This window comes from Populus euphratica, unplaced genomic scaffold, assembly GCF_000495115.2.
Source record: "Populus euphratica unplaced genomic scaffold, PopEup_1.0 scaffold367.1, whole genome shotgun sequence".
In the NCBI taxonomy this organism is placed as follows: domain Eukaryota; kingdom Viridiplantae; phylum Streptophyta; class Magnoliopsida; order Malpighiales; family Salicaceae; genus Populus; species Populus euphratica.
Genome location: NW_011500255.1, coordinates 152,199 through 175,056, shown reverse-complemented (window position 1 = coordinate 175,056; position 22,858 = coordinate 152,199). Strand labels below are relative to the sequence as shown.

The 22,858-nt window shown below is 32.5% G+C and overlaps 2 protein-coding genes and 1 long non-coding RNA gene across 5 annotated transcripts; 1 reads left to right on the top strand and 2 right to left on the bottom strand.

Moving 5' to 3' along the window:
* Positions 1 to 1,883: 1,883 nt before the first annotated feature.
* On the bottom strand, positions 1,884 to 16,000 carry LOC105112776 (mitochondrial pyruvate carrier 1-like). Of its 2 annotated transcripts, none has more exons than XM_011008618.1 (5): positions 15,749 to 16,000; positions 15,519 to 15,642; positions 2,771 to 2,825; positions 2,520 to 2,637; positions 1,884 to 2,056 (listed from the first exon to the last, which is right to left on the bottom strand). In XM_011008618.1, exons 2-5 carry the CDS (start codon positions 15,609 to 15,611, stop codon positions 2,011 to 2,013), a joined length of 312 nt encoding a protein of 103 aa, XP_011006920.1. In that variant the 5' UTR covers positions 15,612 to 15,642; positions 15,749 to 16,000; the 3' UTR covers positions 1,884 to 2,010. The 2 variants fall into 2 exon arrangements, with proteins under 2 accessions (XP_011006920.1, XP_011006919.1); XM_011008617.1 differs by having other exon boundaries at positions 1,886 to 2,056; positions 2,520 to 2,655; positions 15,749 to 15,992.
* On the top strand, positions 12,800 to 14,629 carry LOC105112775 (uncharacterized). The gene is made up of 2 exons (XR_839824.1): positions 12,800 to 13,429; positions 13,834 to 14,629. It is a non-coding gene; the product is annotated as an uncharacterized LOC105112775 (long non-coding RNA).
* A 3,902-nt stretch (positions 16,001 to 19,902) lies between the features above and the next one.
* Positions 19,903 to 22,569, bottom strand: LOC105112774 (uncharacterized). Of its 2 annotated transcripts, none has more exons than XM_011008615.1 (3): positions 22,276 to 22,569; positions 22,051 to 22,169; positions 19,903 to 20,377 (listed from the first exon to the last, which is right to left on the bottom strand). In XM_011008615.1, exons 1-3 carry the CDS (start codon positions 22,443 to 22,445, stop codon positions 20,352 to 20,354), a joined length of 315 nt encoding a protein of 104 aa, XP_011006917.1. In that variant the 5' UTR covers positions 22,446 to 22,569; the 3' UTR covers positions 19,903 to 20,351. The 2 variants fall into 2 exon arrangements, with proteins under 2 accessions (XP_011006917.1, XP_011006918.1); XM_011008616.1 differs by lacking the exon at positions 19,903 to 20,377 and adding an exon at positions 20,416 to 20,762.
* Between the last annotated feature and the right edge of the window lie 289 nt (positions 22,570 to 22,858).

Below are 22,858 nucleotides of genomic sequence, written 5' to 3'. Positions count from 1 at the left end.
TATTTTGTTAATTGAGGATTAGACTTTAAATCTTTTTAGGTTTTGCTATTATAGGGTTAATCTCGGCCTCATGACCTAGATTACGAGTTTTGAATATTAGCCTAAATTAACTTCAATATTTTTTTAGGTAATTTTTTTAAATTGTGTGTTTTTTTTTAACTTCAATATTTTTTTAGGTAATTTTTTTTAAATTGTGTGTTTTTTTTTTAATTTTTCCATTCAATATTGAGTTAGTTAGGGATAAAGCTTCATGAATATCCTTACTTTCCTTTGTATAGGGTTATCTCAATCTCGTGTTCTGGATCACGGGCTTAGCCGATTAACCTAAGTTGACTTGGGTTTTTTTATTTTTTTATTTTATTTTTTTAGGTTTCCTTTTAAATTGGGATTGGGTTGTCTGAGATTTAAACTTTATTGTTTCACTCAATTTTTTTTCTACAAGGTTTTCATAGTTTTATAACCATGTCGTGTATTTGGCAAGCTGGCTTGAGTTGGTTTTTTGTCCTTTTTAATTTGATTTTTTTAATTTCTTTCTATAACATTTAATTTGTTGAAAATTAAGCTTCAATTTTTTTTATTTTTTTTCTATGAAGTTATAACATTCTCATTTAATTTTTGTTTATTTATTAAATATTGAAAGCATATATTTCTATAATATTAGCAAGCGTTCATATTATTTTTATTATTGTTGTCTTTTTTAAAATTATATTATTACATTAAACATGTTTATTAAACCAAGTCAAGCCAATAACTCATGCACTTTTAAGTACTAATCATAAACCAAGTCAAGTCAATAACTTGAGTCTTTGTTTTTCCTTTTACTTATTTAAAAACATTAGTATTGACTTAATATGTCTTTTTTTTATTGGAAAAAACTCATTCCACTAATCTAATATAACTCAAATGGTGAAAAAGTAGTATTTTATATTCTTTAGTACACGGGTTACAAAAGGCAATGGTTTAGTGAGAACTTATTAAAGTAAACAATCCTTAGCCCACTACTTTAACCTTGTCTTCATCACTTTTGAATAGTTCATTAGAGGTGAGATGTGGCGTGTCTAAGTTTACAATGTATCATCTCTACCTTTATGGATGAGGCTTAGATGAGTGTTTGCTAGTGATGATTTTTTTAAAAGCTTGTTAATGAAATAAGGATTGTTCATTTCTTTCCAACATGAAGCGACTAGAACATTCGAGGTATTTGACTGGTTGTCTACCCAGAATATCAGTTGTTATCTCTACTGGGAACAACATATCCTTCGATGATTGTTGGTTTTGTTTAGAAGAATCAAACGGCAAACCTCCAATCTTTTATAATATATTTTTATGAAAAAAATCAAAATAATATATTTTAATTGACCTAGTGAATTTACAACATGAACCTTAGATCCGGTGAAAACTATATCGGGATATGACAACTATGATTAAAACAATTATGACAATAAAATTTTCTTTAGAAATGAAAGACAAATCTCTATTTCTTTAATTTCTTTTTTCTTTTTTCTTTTTTCTTTTTGACCTAGTCTATGTCAAATTTAGTTTATTTAATGAATTGTCAGGTCAATTACAAATTGATCCTCGTATAAAAGTTTTCTATTTTATCATATTTTATAAGAAAAATAGCTTAGTCATTTTAATATCACTCTCGATCATACAATCAAGTGCTTGAAATGTAATAACTCAATTATAAATGTAATGATCCATTACAACCAAACATAGGAACGTAATGAGATATTAAATTAAGTGATTCATTATGTCCAATCAAAAATACTTGTGCTCTTTACTTTTTGTTATCTATTTTTTTTTTATCATGGATTGATAAACCTATTGATACATCTCTTTATACTCTTACATGCCAATATTAATTTGAGAATTGACTCACATGCATTGAAGATTTTTATATAATTGATTTCTTCTTCATAGATAATTCTTCTATTATTCATACAAACAATTCAAATGTAACTAACAAGGCAAGAAGCATTAAAAATATAGAGAAATGCAAAGTCACTGTTATTTGGCTTCCTCAAGTTGTTTAGCTTCCTCTTGTGGTATAGACCTGAAACATAACTTAATCATTAAAAGTTAAGACCATTATCAATCACAACAAATTAGATAGAGCAAAAGTTGGACAAGATTAGTTATAATATGATTAAGAGATTCCAATACACAAATAGGTTAATATATTTGTTATTTTTTGAACTTCAACTTGCTTAACAACATCATTTTACTAGTAAGATCAATGAGAAAATATTGGATCATCATTTTAGTAAATATAAATTTACTTGAGGTTTTTACTTCTTCCAACATATTTATGGATAAGAGTTTTTTTAGTCATATCAAATCAATTCTCCTTTCTTTTTAGTCAAGCTAGTACTAGGTTCTTAACTATGAAATACAGAGATGTCCTCATTAATTGCCTATACAAAACTGCCTTTAATTTGTTGGAGTGTAAGCTAATGATTATGTCAAAAACTAATTATGAATAAACCAACTAGAAACATAAAACAATTGTTACTTACCGATGAGCCTTCATCCAACGTAAGAGCTGATAAAGCTGCAGTGTCTCGTTTGTGATATGGCATGCAAGAAGGTGCAAGTTGCGTGGTTGTACCATCCATGAAAACCTCATGAACATTGCCGAATAAACACACATAGCTACATCAATAATCACAAATTCCATCTATATATAAGTTTAAGCTTAATTGCTATAAATAAATATTATAGGCAAGCACGTATAAAGAGCCAGTTCTTGTAGTATTTTATTTCAAACCTGTAACCATATTGCCTGATATCAATTCAGGGGGTTTTTTTGTATCTACAAATGCCTGTCAAAACTCAACCAATCAGATTGGAAAAATCATTGTATATATATATATATATATATATCTATTAGTAGTAAAAAAGGTTAATGAGTACAAACAAAAACAAAGAGATGTGACGAGTATATTTTACTATATATGCTTTAGAAACATCCAAATCCATAAATAGAGTGTTAGTCCAATTAAATATGGGTTTGACATCTTACCATACCCAACATACTTAGGTTCAGCCATGAATTGAGCACAAGTTATTATGGATCTAACAAGATGTTAAACTCGTTTTCTTTAAGTTTGGCCACATAACAGACCTAGTTGGATTTAGAGATCCATGTTAAAACCATAGAGTTTTATCTTTAGGTTATTTACATGAACTATTCATGTCAAAGGTAATCATATCTCTATATCTATAGATGTATAAAAGGTTTTTTAAGGGGCTTATCATATTTTTCATTTCATTAATGATGTGTAAGATATTTCTCCCTCATTAATGTATCGATATGTAAGGAATATTTTTTTTCATTGATGTCATCAAAAGCAAAGGACTTTCTAGTTTTTTCTTTTCTTAAAAACGATAAGATTTAAAGGTGATAAGTACCCCCTAAACCACTCAGATAAAGATTCACCTTTTCTACTCTTAAAGCTTATATATTTAATATCATTAATCATAAAGTACCAAGAACAAATATCATTGTTCTTAAAATTAAAAGCTCTTTATTTCATTTGTTATCATATCTATTTAAAGTTATTGAATTTATCATTAAAGAGTCTTTAAGCCCTATCAACAGGGATTGTTTTTGCAGATATCAAGACTAGTACCATCAATTTTTGCACTTCCTGAGCTAAGAAGAAAGAAATAAGTATATGAACATTTGATTAATCACTATCCAAACACCAAATAACCTATTTCTTGAACATATTGGATTTTTAGGACATCATTATTGACATTGTCTATAAGAACCTTTTAAAAAGTCGTTAATTACTCTACAAGTTTATTAAAATCCTTATTCATCATCATAATAGTAAATAATCAAAACAATTCAGGGATAAGATGTTTAACTGATCATTTTGCCACGTTAGATACTCCTACATAATTAACCATTCAACAACTTATTGATCAAGTGCACCTCCTTATCAAGTAGTGTTGGTGAATCAACAAGCATAAAAAAATGCGCCATTACATCTTTTGATGCCACCTCAATAAGATGTTATATCCTCTCTACCATTTTCACAGCACATGCCACACCCAGTGTCTATAGATGGTTACATTACCCAAAAGAATATGGGTAGAATGAGTCTACGAGGGGTTTTCAACCTTAAAGATCATCCAACCATTCTAAAAAACATGCATGCTTTGACAACACTTAAATATATAGTGAATACTAAAGTTATCCATTTGACAATCCTAGAAAAGAGGCAACCTTTAAATCTTGTCATTCCACGATAAAAACCTTGAGTTCCCGAAAACCCTATAGGTGTAGGTGTGAAAAATAGCCCGAAAGGGAATACATATAAGAGGATGCCTTCACCCCTCATCAAATTTAGGATTCTTCCATATCCAGATAAATGTTATATTCTTGTATACCTAAGGACTATATTTCTACTAAAATGACTTTAGACAACTATGATAGTTATATAGACCTAATGAAGCATCTTCAGAATTTAAGGAGTAACCTTGAAATGGTCATTCATTATGGTTATGCCATGTACTAGATTCTTCCAACAACCTTGAATGAATAAGTGTGTGCAAGGTAAAATAACTTGAAGCCAAGTTTCATTACAAGTTTCAATGGCCTTTATACTAAGTTGGTGGCATAATTCAGCATAAGTATCTTATCAAGAAAGAGTTTAACAAAACTCTTTGGGATCACTAAGGTGGATAATGAGTCCATGCAAGCATACCTAAAAAAGTTTAATAAGAAAATGCTTAAGGTAAGGAATTGATTAAGCCTATGGCTTTTGAAGCCTTAAGAGGTGTAGTAAAAGGGAGACCTTTGTGGAAGGAATTTTATGCTCTACTGAACAGAAGCTTTTTAAAAGTAAAGCAATCCATAAAAAACCACATTCGAGTAGAGACATCAAGTATGCTACGTCATGATCCTTCCCATTTCTCTAGGGAAAAGCTACCTAAAAAGTCTTATAAATAAGATCATTCTTTTAGAAAAGTTAACAACCTTAGAAAGAGTCGAAAGGGGTCAATTATGAAACACTTGGACTACCCTAAAATGCATACCACTCTATTGAACACTGCCCTTATAGAGGTCTTCACTGCCATCTAAGGTAAGGAGTTTGTTCGCTACCTTTCACTAATGAAATCTATATCTAATACCTATACATCTAAGAAATATTGTTTGTTTCGTAAGGATAAGGGACATGACACAGATGATTGTTATATTTTAAAGAAAAAAGTAGAAAGGTTGATAACTAAAGACTATTTCTGCTAGTTTTTAAGGAAAGACTCTCATATTGAGTAAATAAAAGAATAAATTAATCATTTTGGGTAGCATTTCTACAAGAGATAATTCCACCATAGGGAAAAAAAAGTATAGAAAATACATCTTTACAACTGTTCATCTCAAGAACTAGTGGCACAAGCTTATTTTCTTTACCCTAGAAGATGAAGAAGAAATAACTTTCCCACATAAAGATGCCCTGGTCATCTCTATAAGTCTTTCTAATTATCGAGTACACCGAGTGTTGGTAGATGATGGAAGTGCAGTTGACATCCTCTCATAAAAAGTAATAAAATAGGTGGGAATATCCCCTTTAAAACTAATCCTAGTGAAAACTTCCCTTATTAAGATAGAAGGCTCAGACGTACCAAAAAAAGGCGTCTTGGAGATATTAGTCACCATTAGCACTTCTTTTAAGAATATCTTCCTCCAATTAACTTTCATGGTTATTGACATATCTTTGGCTTACAACACCATTTAAGGTAGGCTTTTCATGTATCAAATTAATGTAATTATTAGCACCAGGTACTTGACACCAGAATTCTTAACTAAAAAAGGAATGGCCATGGTGCGAAGGAATCAAATAACCTTAAAGCAATGCATCTTTACATGTCTAGAGGGGGGGAAAAAGCCCTTAGTATTGGACCAGAAAAGGTCATTGAAAGAAAAAATAAAGGTTAGAATTGAGATTGCTGAAGAATCAAGGGATGTCCTTCTAAGAGAAAATGAGTAAGCTACCATAAAAATGGGTTCCACCCTGACACCAACACAATATTAGTCATTGATGGAGCTCTTCTATATCTAAGGTCTAATTTTATAATAGTACTTCTAACATGCCAAGAATCACTCCTAAAATTATAACTTATCAATTGAAAATAGACCCCATTGTTCATCTAGTCTGTTTGAAGAAGAAGAATTTTATGGGTGAAAGATAGAAAATAATAATACGAAAGGTGGATGAACTCTTGTCTATTTTTTTAATTAGGAAAGTGATGTACCATATTTGATTAGTGAATATGGTGATGGTTAGCAATAGCAATGGTAAGTAGTGAATATGTGTGGACTTCATATATTTAAATAAAACTTGTTCAAAAGATAGTTATCCTCCCTCTAAGATTGATCTTTTGGTTGACTCTATCATAGGTTTTGAGTACTTTATTTTTTTGGATGCTAATTATAGATATCATCAGATCCTCATACACCTAGATGACGATGATGAAACAATAGCTTTCATAATTGAGGAGGGAACATTTTGTTATAGAGTCATGCCTTCTGGGTTTAAGAATGACAAAGCTACTTACTAATAGATGGTGAATAAAATATTTAAGAATCAACTTGAGATGATTATGGAGGGATATGTTAACAATATGCTAGTGTAGAGCATGACCTTTTAACAACACCTTTTGGACCTATAAAAAGCCTTCTAAGTGTTGATCCCCCACTAGATGAAAACCCAACCCTTCTAAATGTGTCTTTATCATAAAAATAAAAAAAAATAAAAAGGTAAGTTTATGGGTTTCCTAGAAAGCAACAAAAGAATTAAGCATAACCTAGAAAACATTCAAGTTATATTAAGCATTACACCTTTTCAGTTAGCAAATAAAGTTTAGTGTCTTTTATAGATATTGATTGCTCTCAATCGGTTCATAGCTCGTATGGGGGAGCACACCCTACCATTATTTAAGACCTTGAGAAATATAACTAACTTTAAGTGGACTTTAGATTGCTAAAAGGCTTTTAAAGAGTTAGAAATTCATATTTCATCTACTAAGATCTTTTCTTAATCAAAGGAAAATGAAAACCTTTTTCTTTATCTAAGGGTGGTAGATTCAACTTTAAGCTCTACTATGGTAAAAGAGGATGAAGGAATACAATATCCATTTACTACTTTTGTCACACTCTTCATGATGTTGAAACAATATATCTGGAAAGTGGATAAAGTAGCCTTTGCTTCGGTAAACACCTTTAGAAATTTGAAACCATATGTCTAAGCTCATCAAATCATTGCTTTAACATATCAACCTTTGCAACAGATCCTCTATAAGCCAAATTTATCTGAGCATCTAGTTAAATAGGCTATTAAATTAAGAGAGTTTGACTTTCAATACATGCCCTAACTAACTATAAATGGTCAAACCTTGGAAGACTTTATCGTTGAATATTCTTTTAAAGGTCCCATACAAATATTTGAATCTCCATCTGTAACCACAACTTTTTTTGTTGAACTAGAGGTCTTAGTAGAATACATCTAATGATACTTACTTGGAAAATATATATTAATAACTCTTCCAATATCAATGAGAGTAAGGTGGAATAGTGTTTATCAGTCCTAAAGAACAAGTAATTGAATATAGAGTTTGTTTTGAGTTTCTAATTATGAATAATATATCAAAGTATTAAGCTTTTCTAGCAAGAGCATGCCTTGCAGAGGCCTTGAATGCATTCTTACTTTGAGTTCATAGTGACTCATAATTGGCGATTGGTCAATGCCAAGAAATGTGAGAAGATAGATAGCCAACTATGTAACAATATCTTCAGAAAGGTCAGCCCTATATGAAAGTTAGAGATAAAAGTATGTCAATCACTCGTATTCTGAGGGAAGACAATCACCAAGTAAACTTCATATCTAAGTTAGCAAGTTCAACACCTGTTAACTTCCCTACAAATGTCTGGGTTGAAGTTCTAAAGAAATCAAATATACGTGAAGAAGAGTTAGTGGCTTTTCCCATTAACATTGAAGAAGATTGGAGGACCTCAATTACATATTATTTGTTTATTAATGATTTACCCTCAAACAAAAACAAAGTCAGTCATCTGACTGAGCGAGGAGTGAGGTATTGCATAACTGACAACATTTTGTACTGAAGATATGTCTCAACTCACTACTAAATTTTTTATCCCCATAATAAAAAAACACCTATGTTTTGAAAAAGATACATGATGGTTTATAAGGTCTACATACAAGCTTTAAAGACCTCACTGCTTAGGTCATACGAGTAGGTTTTTATTGGCTAATTATACTCCATAATAGCATATATTTAGCTAAGAAATGTAATCATTGTCAGAGGTTTGCCTCAGTCTTCTATCAACTATTTTCATAAATGACCATTATAACCTTCCCATGGCCTTTTTTATAATGAGGGAAGGAAGGCCACAAATAAAATATAGTTTGTCCTAGTAGCTATTGATTATTTTATTAAATAAGTTGAATCAAAGGCCTTAGTAAAGATAACCACCAATAAAGTACTTTCATTCTTATCATATGCTGATTTGGGCTCCCTAAAATCTTGATTACAAATAATGAAACATGGTTTGAAAACCGCAAAATGAGAAATCATTATCAAATACTTCATATTGATCTTCGTTTCTTCTTCATATCATATCCTCAAACCAATGGTCAAGTTGAATTAACTAATAAAGTCTTGGTTAATGGACTCAAGAAAAAAGATAAAAGAAGTTAAGTTAGAATAGGTAGAGCTTATGAATAAAATCTTATAGATTATAGAACAACTTAGAAGATGTCCATTAATAAAACTCCTTTTCTCCTTACATAGAGGACTGAAGTCATGATCCCTAATGAGATTGCGTGTCCAAGTCATCAGGTGGCTTACTATACCTTAGAAGGTAATGAACAAGGTTTTAGGACCAATTTTGACTTAGAATAATATCGCATGATTGTTGCAATTAAAAATAAAACTTACAATCTCAAAACTGTCTAGTATCACAATGTTAAAATGAAGAATAGAAGATTCAAGTATATAAGAAATAGAGAAAGTATAGGCAAGTTGGCGCCGAAATAGAATGGTCCTTTCAGAGTCATAAGATTAATTAAGGTGAATACTTATCATTTACAAGTTATGAAAGAAAATAATCTCCTTCACCCTTGACATTCAGGCCACTTAAACTTGTATCATTGTGAATAAAAAAGTATAATTTCATACACTTAAACTTGGTCTCACTAATGGCAGTAATCCCTATAACCTCCAGTGTTGTCCCCACTTAAAGATACAAGTCCACATCATGGCTAGTCAAACTAGCGGACTTAAGAGTGTACCTACCACTGAGAATTCTTTTTTATCTTAAGCAGCAACAACAACATTACATGACCAAAGCCAAACAAATCCATTGCCAACCTCACCGATATAACATGATTATTGAACCTAAAAAGTTTGTAATTAGAAATCTCTCATAAGCATAGACATTGGATATGTTTCAAGTATGGATATATAACCTTTACAAAACTAAAACTCATTCGTAATTTCCTTTCAGAAATATTTTCTAAGTATAGGTATTAGGCTTATAAAACTTATTTTCTAAGTATAAACATTTGATTTATACAAAATATTTTTTATACAAAATATTTTCTAAGTATGGGCATTAGATCCATACAAAATATTTGTTTAAGTATGGGTATTGTGCTCATACTGGTTACTTAAAAAAGCTTACTAAAAGACTTAGAAAATATAACAATTTAAAAGACTTGAAAAATTTAGTAATTCAAAACAAATAACAAATATCTGAAGACCTCATGGCTAAATTCAAGGCTTGAAAACTAAGATATTGTTTTACAAATAAAAAGGAAGATTACATATCCATTTAAAACTACACCTCTTCATTTACTGAGGTGGTGGCTCTAGTAAGGAAGACGTCCTTTAAGTCAGGAGCCTGACCATTAGGGAAGGATTCACTACAGTCCACTTGTATTTCTTTTAAAAGGTTTAAGAAATATAAGTTGGATATTAGTAATAAGAGTCTATCTCATATTAGATATGTTAGATAGATAGACTCTCCAAACTCAACATAGAGCTCCTCATAGGAGTCTAGCCTCCTTCTTAGTTATTTTTAATTCCCTTTCAAGGCCTCATTGGACTCTTTAAGCTCAACCACCTCTTTCTTTAAAGAATTTATTTGATTATGCACCTCTTTAAGTTTCTTCTAAGTGGACTCTAGAATTAAGTTTTGTGCTTTGAGCTCCATTTGCAGCTAAGCATAAACAGGCTTGAGGGCTTTCATCTTAGCATTTTGGGTGGCTTTCTCATCCTTCAGCCTATACACCCCTGTTTTATTGGTACGATACTATTCTATTACTTCTTTTATTTCCCTCCTTTCCTTAGCCTATTAAATTTTCAAGTAAACACACATCATAAACATCTAAATAATAAATAAAAAAGACCAAATAAGTTCACATCCTTAAAAACTACTTAATATATTAGAATAATGAAAAACTTAAGGATTTCTTATGCCTGAAAAGCCATATGCCGAGTGATGGCCAAATGGCATAAGTAGCTAGAGTCAATTAGTGTGCTTATTTTAAAAGGAAATATGTCTAAGGTGTTAATCACTTTCAGTCCTCTAAGCCTAAAAATGGACCTTCCTTATAGAATGGTCTTTATTATTCCCCTATTTTCCTTATTTAGTATAGGAAAGCAAAAAGAGGTACAACCTAAGTTGAGCTTGAAAAAGAAATCCCCAACCTTGGTGGATTGAGGTGTCTGGTTGGAGAACTTAGGAAAAATGCTAATAAAGCTCGTTAGAGCATGAGCATTGGTTAGTGGAGGATCACGTTTATGTTAGAATATGAGTTAATTATGACCTTTATTCTCTTCCATTATGAAGTAGCCTCCATAAAAGTTAAAGTTAGGGTTGGCACCCTAGGACCCCCTTGATATAAAAGAATGGTTTCGGTTGGCACCCTAGGACCCCCTTGATATAAGAGAATGGTTTCTCGCTACCATTTTTTGATGCACCTCCTAAAAAAAGGGATAATTGTTAGGATTTTCTCAATATGGACAACTGTTGAGGTCTCCTTAAAGTCCATGAGAACTATTCCTTTAACCCTTTTCCATGTATTAAAAGCAGGTTGTCTTGAGAGGAGCAAGCACGACTGAGTGAAGATATGGTCATATTATGGATTATGTATAACTTGGACTCACTGGCTTCAAATCGAGTCTCCCTTAGCAAGGATCTTGCATGAAGAAAAATTCAAAAGATGAATAGCATAAGAAAAAAATAACACGTGATATTAAAATTACCAGAAACACCATAAAACCTTTATGCCATGCAATTGACCTTATACTTAGTGTGGAGATCACATAATATATTTCATATCCTCTTTTCCTCTTCATAGAGAAAGGGCTTGTCATTGACCTCAGTAGAGGATGCTCTCTAGAAATTGATATAATTCTTTATGGCATTGTACCCATCCTGAGGTCTAGTTATGCCTTTGTGCTTCACTATGACCTATCTTTCTCTCCATTTTTTTGACTGAGAGGTCTTCCCATTGAAGGTGTCTTTCATAAGCCCTCTTAGCCTATAGAGAAATTAAAGAACTAAAAGATAGAAAATCCTCATTCATTATCACTGATCAAAGTGTAACAATACATAAACACCTCAATCATGGGTTCCTCCCCTAACCCTCATCAACTTGTCAAAAGCAGATAAGTTAGTTTATCCATTGGGATAGAGCTAAGCAAGGCTTCTATTATAGTAACAATGAATATCCTTTACAAATAGGCTTACTGGTGACCTAAATAACATGGTTATTATTAGCCTTTGATATCAAAACCATGTAACTCCCTGGCTATTTAGAATTGGCCAGAGACACTCGGTCAAAAGACATAATGTTTTTAGCCTTATATAGAGGTGTCATTGACAACCTTTCTTATCCATTAAGGTTTGAAACCTCTCGAGGACTTTTATTTCTCCCTCTTCCAGTGGAAAAGGATATAGCAACATTGATTACAAATCTTGGGCGAATTCTAATAGTCATAGATCCTTGGTGAACACCACTAATTTCAGGTCTAAAACTAAAATCTCCTTTAAGAGACATGATTTTTTTGCCTTTTATAGACGCCACTCTTTAAAAAAATTAAAAAAGCAAGAAAGAAAGAGAAGATGAGTTATTATTTTCAACTCAATATTCTCATGCTTTGAAAAAGTCCAAATCTATAAATAAGATGTTAGCATAATTGAATATAGGTCTGACATCCTATCAAACTCAATATACTTGGGTTCAGCTATAAGCTGGGCCCAAATCATCGTGGTCTAGCAAGATGTCAAACCTAATAACTTGGGTTCGACCATAAGTTGATCCCAATATACTCAGGTTTGACCATAAGCTAAGCTCAAGTCATCGTGGATCTAACAGAATGCCAAATTCATTTCCTTTAGGTTTGGCTACACATCAAATCTAGTTGGACTTAGAGATCCATGTTAGAACTATATAATTCTATCTTTAGGTTATATATATGAATTATTCATAACAAACAAAGGTAATAATATCCTTACATCTATAGATATATAAAAAGTATTTTCAAGAACCCTATCATATTTTTCATCTTATTAATGATATATAAGATATATTTATTCTTTATTAATAACATAAAAAACAAAAGAGTTTCTTATTAATGATATATAAGATATATTTATCCTTTATTAATAACATAAAAAACAAAAGACTCTCAGTCTATGGTTGTTAAAAACGAGTTTTGACTCCTAAAATCACCGATTTTACGAGTTAAAAGGCATAAAACGTGTAAAATTATATTTAAAACTTGAAAACCGATAAAATTAGTCAAACCTGGTCAAACTTGTATAAAATCAGGTCAACCCATAAAAAACATAAAAACCGGTCTGATCTCACGATTTCACTTGAAATTTAAAACTTATGCCTGTTAGCACCTTTCATCCCTTTCCCTTCCTCTTTCCCCATCAAATTGAGAAATTACTTTCCCTAGATTCGAAGCATTCTTGGCGAGACGAAGGTAAGAATTTATTCCCAATCCCAAGCTTTCTTGGCGACTCTATCCTCTTATTGCTGAAGTTCATCTTATTGTTGGGAAAAAGCAAAGTGAAGCAAAGAAGGGTTTGAATTGGGATTGTGCAAGTTGAGTAAGAAAGCCAGTACTACAATGTTGGAGCCAAAGGCTATGGTTCTTCGTCTTCCAAGAACTAGGCTCTTATTATCTAAAGAAGAGACGATTATCATTTAGAGTAGAGAGAGAGCTAGGAAAGCATGAATTGAACTCAACACCACTACGGTCTTGAACTCCATCAACTCAAAGCTCAAGATCGACTCAGATATGCCTGTCTCTTACAAGGCTTTGATGGTGGTGTTGTCGACTTCTCTGTCCAAGGTTCCTCCGATCCTTACCTCGTCGGGTAATTTTATCGCCACCCATCTTTCCTAGTTCTAAGGTTCTTTTCTATGATTGAATTGCATTCTTGGAGGTAAAAATTCTCATTTCAGTGCTATTTAATGAACTCACGGTGATGAGTTTTGTTTGGAGTTGGTAAATTTATATTTATGTATTTCTTACTCACAAGCACACTTAAAATAAGATTATGGTGGAGATTGCTTATGAGTCGTTCTAAAAGTGGAAGAAAAGGAAACGAAATGGGATTTTTGTGCATGTTGGTTTAATTATATTTAGTAAAGATTGATTCTTTGCTTTTGTTTGTATAAAAAAAGATTGATTTTTGTTGTTATTTATATTGTGTGCTTAAATTATTATACTATTAACTATTTTGTTGTTCTTTCTTTTTGGGTTTCCATTGCAATTAAGGTCACAGGAACTTCAGAGACCTTGTAATATATCTGTCTTGGTTCTTTTCAGTTTTGTGTGTTGTTCCACATTCTCTTTAGGATGGAATTTGATAACTAGTAATTTTTTAGTACTTGATGATTATACGCCTTGATATTCTTTGATTCTTGTCTTTTTTCTTTTGCTTAGACTTTATTTTACAAAAGTGAAATTAGGCTCTCCTCTTAAAGAATTCAACGTGCAGATTAATACTGGAAGTGGTCTTGTGGGTCTACTGCAATTCCTGCAACAACTGCCCACGTAGTGGCCTTGAAGTAAACTCTCTTTCCTTGCCTTGTCATTAGTCTTTCTATACATTTGTAGAATTGGAAAACTTAAAACTAAGGTTCAACTTCCTGTGGTATGATGTTTGTGTTTTGCAGATTCAGCTCAATTTCCTTGATTCCGACAGCTCATCAACTACTGGGCAGGTCCGTTGTTCAGACCCAATTTGCACTTCAGCAGTTCAAACCACAGCAACCCAATGCTCTTCTCAAACTGATCAGTGTAGTTATACATTCCAATATCGAGATGAAAGGGGGACATCATGCTATTATGTCTCTTATACACTTTATTTTGATGTTATTTTAGGGCAATCACTGATCACCAACTCCTCAACTCTCATGGTCTTTGGGTAGGTTTTCTAATGCTATTGAACAAGAATGTGGCGTGTTCTGTTTTTTGATTAACAATGATTATGTTTTTTAAAGAGAAGAGATAAGTGGAATTAAAGAGAACTGCTACTAGGTCTATAATGTTTTTTCCTTTTCTGTTAATCTTTACACTAATTCTGTTTTTTTATAATTCTATTCCTTTTCTGTTAATCTTTACACTAATTCCGTTTTTTTATAATTAGTGAAAAAAGTTGTACTGAAACCTAGTCTCCATGGAAATTTCACATGCCTATTTAGGTTAGTCAATTGTTACCTAGATTTGTAACCAAAAAGGTTTTATTAAAATTGAAAAATTTAGTTGTTGCTTGCATTGTGGTGTTGTTGGCAACCTCAACATTTATTAAATTTCTTGTTGTTTGATTAATTTATGTTCAAGTGTATTGAACTACAGGGTATAACATGCATGTTTAACATGCATGTTTTTCATTTATTCAACTGTGATTTTATGATTTTACGATTCGAGTTTATATTTTATATTCCGTATCGTGTTAAAAAAGCATTTTTAACAACCTTGCTCTAGTCTTTCATTTTTCTAAAAACAACAAGATTTAGAAATTATAAATATTCTCTGAACCACTCAGATACAGAATCATTTTTCCTACTCTAAAAACTTATATATCTTATAATATTAATCACAAAATATTAAGAACAAAGACTCTTGTTCTTAAAATTAAAAGATTTTTTTTAATTTATTATAATCTCCATTTAAAGTTGCTGATTTTATTATTGGAGAGTCTTTAAGTCCCACCAATAAAAAAAAAAATTGCAAGTACTTACTGATATCATCAATTTTTGCACTTTTTAGACTAAGAAAAAGAAAATATGTACATGGACATTTACTTAAATACTATTTAAACACCAAATAACTTGTTCTTTAAATATACTGAATTTTTTGAGACATCATCCAGATATATGTCTCCATAGGTGAAGCAATAAATAAGTAGCTCTAGAATTGAAATTCAAGAAATAGAACCGCAGAAAGGAGGAGCATACCGCAATAGGAAGGCTCCAGTTGAAAACAGGACCCCAAAAATGAGTTGTTCTGGGACCGATAGGACTATTCCAAAAAGTCAGGAGGAATTTCATTTTACAAGCTGATCGATGGCAACTTGGAATCCTGCAAATGTAAAGAGAAGAATAAGAAATCAGCCGGACTTGTGACATGAATTTCCAATCACACTCACATAAAGAGAGAGATCCTGAATCATGTTAGAATTTCTTACCAAGAGAATGGGAATTAAACTTCGGATAGATTATGAAGTCTCGGAATGAAATAGTGCAGAAGTTCGGAATCTCCCAAGGGATCTCTGCCAAGTGTGAATTACCAGAAAGTCAAGCAGGACAAAGAGCATAGATCATCCGACCCAATAGAATATTAATCTGTTCATGTTTTTCAATGGATGAAAATGATGTCCCGACAGCTGAACAAGCTTGCCATTGGCACGTTAATTGAATCAAACGTGGCAAGATCATATTGTATTATATTTGTGGTCATCATTTTTCAATCAAGATTGTGATGTCTGAGTTTATCATATTGTTTACAACTTGCCATTATCCTCACCTCTCACACGCACTTCTTCTTAATACTTTTGAGAAAAAAATCCCACTTTTCAATTAAAAATATGCATTAAATTAATCTGCCAACAATTCATATACTATACTTGAAAAGAAAAGGGTACGTATTTTACAAACTGAATTTTTATCATTATTATATCATTTCATAAATTGGAATTATTAAACCAACAGGAGTCATTTGCACATGAGAATTTTTTGACAATAATGAACTTGGTTCGATCACTATATTTTTTCTAAATAAATCCTTAATTATAATTTTTAGTTATTGTATTTTATAATAAATATAATTCCGTTCTTGAATGAAAATATTTTCAATGAAATCCCTATTTATAAAATTGTATACTTGTGAATTTGTCTTGTTTAATGAAATGGCAGATAGAGGTAGTGGAAGAACTTGGAGAGGCTGATAATAGAGGATGCAATGACGCCATGTTTGGTTCCCCCCTTACTCCCACCTCCTGACCAGTAACAGTGCATGACTAGTGAAGTTTGGATATGCCTCCTTTAGACAAAGCATTCGTGCTGGTCATAGTTTGATCCACGATTTTTAGTAATTTAGCTGCTTTCTCTCAAGTTGTTTCTCCCCGCATGTTTGATCCACGATTTTTAGTAATTTAGCTGGTTTCTCTCAAGTTGTTTCTCCCCGCATGGCGTCCATGGAAGCTCAGGAGTTCTGAGTCAAATACACAGTGATACGCGAATAATTTTTCACAATTTTGAGATCCAGTAATTCCCAGAGTACAAGAGAGGTTTTTTCTTAAAACACAAAGGTAAGATCTGCTTCTTCGGCAACAATTTCCTCTACTCCACAGGAAACAGTATTATGTAAGCTCTTCAAATTGTAGAAGATCCACAGGAAACAGTATCAAGTTGTAGAGCGTGTTGTGTGTTCCGAAGGCTAGACACGCGGTAACTGAGTCAAGATACTAGTGCGGGATGAGAAATTTCACTATGATCATAGAATAAGATATTTTACTAATTGTTTTTTGAGTAATTTTAAAAAATATATATATAAATATAAGTAAAAGTAAAAGAGAAATTTTATGTTGAGATATTCTCATACTTTTAGTAGATTATTAATTTTATTTAAAAAAATAGATACGAGAGAAATTTTATATGGAAATATTCTTGTAATTTTAGTTATCATGAATTTCTTTTTTTTTTTCCTTTTTGTATTTGTTTTGTTCTTCAAAGTAGACTCAAGGAGTCACTAATTATCCCCTTAACACCATAAAATTTCTCGCGTGGGACGCTTCATATTTTTTTGTGATTTTTTTTAGATAATTACAAAAACCTGCTAGACTACAATAGAAAAGTGAAAACAAGACCACATCTTAGAAGGTTTTCTTTTTTTGTAATTATCTCGTTATTTCAGGGGGTCACTAATATATTGCTCATTCTCCAATGGAAAGTTAAATGGAGGTGGGGAACGTTTTGATATTTGAGCTAAATAGAAAGCCTATCCAAATGAATAAGAACATATTTACTAGAGGTGGGGAACGTTTTGTGGTCATGAATGTTGTGTTATGGTAAGGATTATGCAAATGACAACGAAAAATCAATGGAGAAATTGTCAGATTTAGGGAGATCATTATATGGAAAGGTGGAGATTTTGTTTTAATATGGAAAAAAAACATACAAAAACTAATCAAAAGAGACAATATTACTTTTATTGAAAATTTCAAAAGAATTTTATCACACAAGTGGAGATCCAATTTCTAAAGATTATATGATTTTATTCAGCAATTGTGAGATGCGGGGACATCTTTTTTTTTTGTTCAAGTTGTTTTTCTTTTTATAAATTATTTAAAGTAATTCTTAATGATCAATCTTTCTATTTATTTTTTTCAAAACATAATAATTTTTTATCTTGTGTCCATTATAATGATGAAAGAGACAATATTTATTAAGATTTCTAAGTGGTCGAATCACTTTTCATGGAGGAGGATAATACAAATTCTTTTTTTTTTAATAGCATGCGAGACCTTAATGCAAGTGGTGGTTAGAGATGTTGTCATTACTCAAGGAAATATAATTTGTCACAAATGGACCCCTTTGAGTTCTATTTTGGAAGCCATTAAGCTACAATGACACTTGAAAGATTCTATTTTTGGTTGATGGAATGAAGAGTGACCTTGCTTGGTTATTCCTATTTCTTTTACTTGAATGTGAATTTTTATTATTTGTTTTACTTTGAGGAGAGTTCTATCAAAAAATAGTATATAATCATTTCCACGAATAGACTCCACTAATAAGAAATTTAGTGGTAATGGGTTCAAGTAGGCTTTTCACATTAAGCTGGTGCTCTCATCTTCTGGCAAAGAACTTAATTGGCCTACTTTGTTCGGGCTTCTCTTCCTTGGGCTACTATAGCTAGCCCAAACACAGTGCTCTTTTGAGCTTCTCTCCTTTATGCTACAGTAGCTAGCCCGAACAATAAGTGTTTTTTTTTTTTTTTTAGTAGTGGATGGGTATTTGGCTCAAATTTGTATATGGACAACCAAGTTGATCGGCCTTGGTGTTGGACCCAATTTCTTGACCGAACAACAACAAGGTGTTCATGGCCCAACAAATCACATAATAATATGTCAAGTTTTGTCCACTAGGCTCCTGAGAAAAATCTCAACCTCTCTATATATCAGGAGAAGACGGTCGTGTAACCAAAGACAAAGGGGAACTAGCAAATGGTGCACAATTTTGGCTTCAACTAAATTTAAGCTGGCAGCACGATCACAAAGCAATGGTCGATGAAAAAATTTAAAATGGAACTAAAGAAGTGCTTACAAAAATCTGCTTGGCAAAAGAAGAGTTTCCTAAGTTGAGTCTAGTGTCAATGAAAACCAGAGTAAATACAATACATTACTAACACAGAAGAATTGAAGGGTGCGTGCTCCTACTTTTAAGAAACCCTCCGACAATTTGTGAGGAAAATAAGAACCCCCATAGAAACTCAATTCCAATCAGACCCACAAAGATTTTAGGAACCAAACTTCAGTAGATGAAAACAGGCTATAGGTAAGATATTATTAGTATAATCTTCATATCTCAACTCTAGCCTAATGTAATGACGAGTGAAGGGTCCTAGACATAGTACATAATAATGTTGTCGTTGTGTCTTTTCTTAAAATGATGGCTAAATACACATTAGTGAAATGCTGGAGAAATTGAGACAGCCATGAAACTAAGGTGCATTGAGATGTACTCTAGAGAGAGAGAGAGAGAGAGATGAGAAAAGAAGTTCTCGTTTGCTACAGGAGATTTAAGGTTGAAGATGAACAAGTCTTGAAGAATGCTGTTTGTGATAACATCGCGTTTTCTTTCAAGTTTTTTGGCGAGTAGAGAAGGGGGCAGACATTGTGTTAAGGCCAGGAGTTGAATATGTGATTGGTTGTTAAATCTCAGCCACTAGCTAGCATTCAAGGAAGATGACAGCATTTCCACGTGTCAAAGGAGCAGAAAATGACAAAAAACACTTCTTCCATACTAATGGTATGGAAAGACAAATAGTACAAGGGTTAAATTAAAGATAAAGACTTTATTAAGAAAAAATCGATAATAAGCAACCCATCTCTTGTATAAACAAGAAGAAGAAGAAGAAGAAGCAGCAGCAGCTTACCTTTTAATCATATACATAACAGCTTTCTTCCATCCTGGAATGAGGATCTAAATTATAATTGAGCATATTGCGTGTTATTATAAATTGTACTGTTGATATCTTTTTTTTAATTGTTGTTTACATAATTTAAACAAACAAAATAATGATTGAGACACCTAACTATAAAAGGCAAGAATAGATAAATATTTCTCATTGAAGACCCAAAATTTGTCATCCATGGAGTCATTGTAAGAATTCAATGGTGATATATTGTGGTCAGGTAGGAGAGTACAGAGAAATAAATTTATTCATATAGAACTATCTTTTGAGTGAAATTGTCTAGACTATGAGGACCATGCTGCAGCCTGCTATGTATTTCCAAACAGACTGTTGATTCTGGATCAAGGGTTACCAAAGAACAGAAAGTGGATAAAATCACAATAAAACTTATGATGAATCGTGCATAGGTTAAGATTATTAAACAAGAGCTTTTAATTCTTACATCTTGGGAGCAATAGCCTCTCCGTTGCGAAGAATCAAACCAGGTTCAAGCAGCATTTATAAATAGACAATTCCTCATAAAAATGAAAAGCTGCGGGCTTGCTTCTCCAATCATGTGAAGTTAACCTCCAGTCATGGTGATCTCTCTTAACAGGTCACCTTGGAACCGACAGACCGAGCTCTAAAGAAATAAACACCACAAATACAGGAATCAGATAGCAGACAACTGCGAAATGCGCACTCTATAACGAAAGAACAAGATATAGATAACAACATTCCAAATACAAATTAACAAAACAACTCCTTCTGCATTGCAAGATCAACATCTGTGAGGATCCTATGAGCACTCTTAATAATTTGTAATTCATCAAACCACAATATCCCTAGTCATCATAGAACTTCCTTTCATAAGTTTCTATAAATGAATAGCCGAATAGTATCTAATAACTGTAATGAGAAACATCATCCAAAGAAGTTCCACATTGTTTTAGGTCATAGACTGTATAGTTGATGACAGGGCCCACCTCCAATAACAGCAAACATGTCTCACGTACCATCAACTCCATCTGGGACAAGGAGCAGTTATGTTACCAAGGTATTCTAAATTACTGACAAATACATTACTTGATGTGCACAAAGTTCAAGCCCATTATAAAAGAAAAAGAAAAATGAAAAATGCCTAAATGATAGCCTAAATGACTTCTTTGAACCCGTCCAACTAGCTTCACATTTCAACAGCACGCTAGCCCATCAATCACTCTTTATATTACTCTTATCATATATCCCATAATTGGAACAAATTTTTTGTGATACAAGTTTCAGAATCAACACAATAATCTCACTAAAGAGGTGAATCTCACTAAAGAGGGCCTCTAACCAGTGCATTGTATGAATGACTAAATTGTTCTGAAAGGCATCAAAGTCTGTGGTTTTGGTTAGTTAAAACAGAGTTCAGCTTAATACATGGCAAACTATTCCCAAAAAAGAATTAACAATAAAACAAAAGGCGGATTGCAACAACATGTCATACAGAACATTGAATGCTCCTGAATTACACTAAGACATGAGAAAGCCTGGCATGTTACGTTTTGGGGCCAGTTTAACATCATCCAAACAAGTATGGAGAACAGCTCTGACATGGACATATGTTAAATTCACTAACATGCAATAAGGCCTCCATTTTGATATAACCAAATATTCTTAAGATGATTAAAAAAGCACTCATGGATTCATACTTGACAAAGATGCAGACAACAGGTCCCCAGTTTATTTCTTTGAATTATGTGCCTGCAGGAACCAAATATCCCAGTCAGATTGCGTTAAGCCTAATTAAAGCACTCTCAAGTCTCATCCCACTTGACACCCTCAATTTGTTTTACCAACGTGTAATTCCAGCTCAAAAAATGTGCCCAGCAAGCTCATGCAAAGACACAATCTAGATAAAAAAAAAAAAAAAATCTTAATTTTAACACTGGACTCTTTAATTTCTAACACCTTGATCAAATTTAAATTAGTAAGTTTTAACTCAACAAGTCTTTAACACAACCCCGGAAAACTGCGAAAATGCCTATCACATCCCTTTGCAGCAATTTCAATTTTCAGTTGTTAATTTCAGTCTCTATCCCAATTTCCACAGAGAGGAATGGAATTCAATTAAAAAAAAAAGAAAAAAACAGAGAAATTGGACTGGATCAAACAGTACACTATTCATAGGAAGAAATGAACATTTTCAAAAGCAAGAAGCGAAATCCAATTCGACAGGAAAACAAAGAAAAAAAAAAGAGCTACTTGCTAGTCACTAGAGAAGCAATAAAAGCTAGTACTGGAGGCCGAGAGAAGTGCAGCAGAGTGTACCCTGAGAGAGCGCACGGCAACTCCTGGATGTAGTGCTTAAGCATGATGTCATCCTCGACGCCGCCACCGCGCTGTGTAGTGGCAGCAGCGAGTGAACGCATCCCAACTCACATGGAGCCCTACATGCCCAAAATCAATGAATTAATAAATTCAAAACAAGGAAAACAAAACACATCCACTCCCATAAATACATAAATGTTTTTACAGAAATATTCACGAATTTACCTGGAAAAGGAGAATTGAGGGGAGGTTGGTGGTTTGGATGATGGGAGAGCAGTAGCAGATCTGGTGGGCAAGGATGGAGATTTAGGAACGGTGGATGACCTGATGGCTGATTTGATGGACGATAGAGATGATTTGGAGATAAATCTCCTGCAAGATGAGGAGAAAGCCATTGCAGGGAATTCAATATCAACCAGATGAAAGATCAAGAAGGCTGTCTCTGAGGGTTTAGGGTTTAGAGGAGAATGAGACGGTCAGCTACAAGACCAGACCAACTAGGTCGGACTAGGAGGCTACGATGGGCTAGGTTTTTTTTTTTAGTAGATTTAAAAAAATTTAATCTTTTAAAATATATTTTGTGTGCGAGATAAATAAGTAAAATCTTAAGTATTTTAAATTTTTATAAAAAATATATATATTAATTCAAATTTAAGATTTATTGTATAAATCTTAATTTTTTTATCACCGCATTTCATTTCTTGGAGACATAATAAGTTATTTACTTTAGAATGTACGGGGAGATTACAATAATTAAGTAAAAAACTAAAATGTGTAGATTTTCAAATTACACTGTTTACTATTTTAT

What these genes read in the sequence shown, in the direction of transcription:
- LOC105112776 (XM_011008617.1), bottom strand. Translation starts at nt 15,611, where the DNA reads ATGAAATTCCTCCTGACTTTTTGGAATAGTCCTATCGGTCCCAGAACA. An exon ending in ACTGGAGCCTTCCTATTGCG is followed by an intron (nt 2,826 to 15,518) that starts GTATGCTCCTCC and finishes GAGTTTTGACAG; the next exon opens with GCATTTGTAGATACAAAAAA. An exon ending in CGTTGGATGAAGGCTCATCG is followed by an intron (nt 2,057 to 2,519) that starts GTAAGTAACAAT and finishes GTTATGTTTCAG; the next exon opens with GTCTATACCACAAGAGGAAG.
- LOC105112774 (XM_011008615.1), bottom strand. Translation starts at nt 22,445, where the DNA reads ATGGCTTTCTCCTCATCTTGCAGGAGATTTATCTCCAAATCATCTCTA. An exon ending in CCTCAATTCTCCTTTTCCAG is followed by an intron (nt 22,170 to 22,275) that starts GTAAATTCGTGA and finishes TTGGGCATGTAG; the next exon opens with GGCTCCATGTGAGTTGGGAT. An exon ending in TTGCCGTGCGCTCTCTCAGG is followed by an intron (nt 20,378 to 22,050) that starts GTACACTCTGCT and finishes TTATTTCTTTAG; the next exon opens with AGCTCGGTCTGTCGGTTCCA.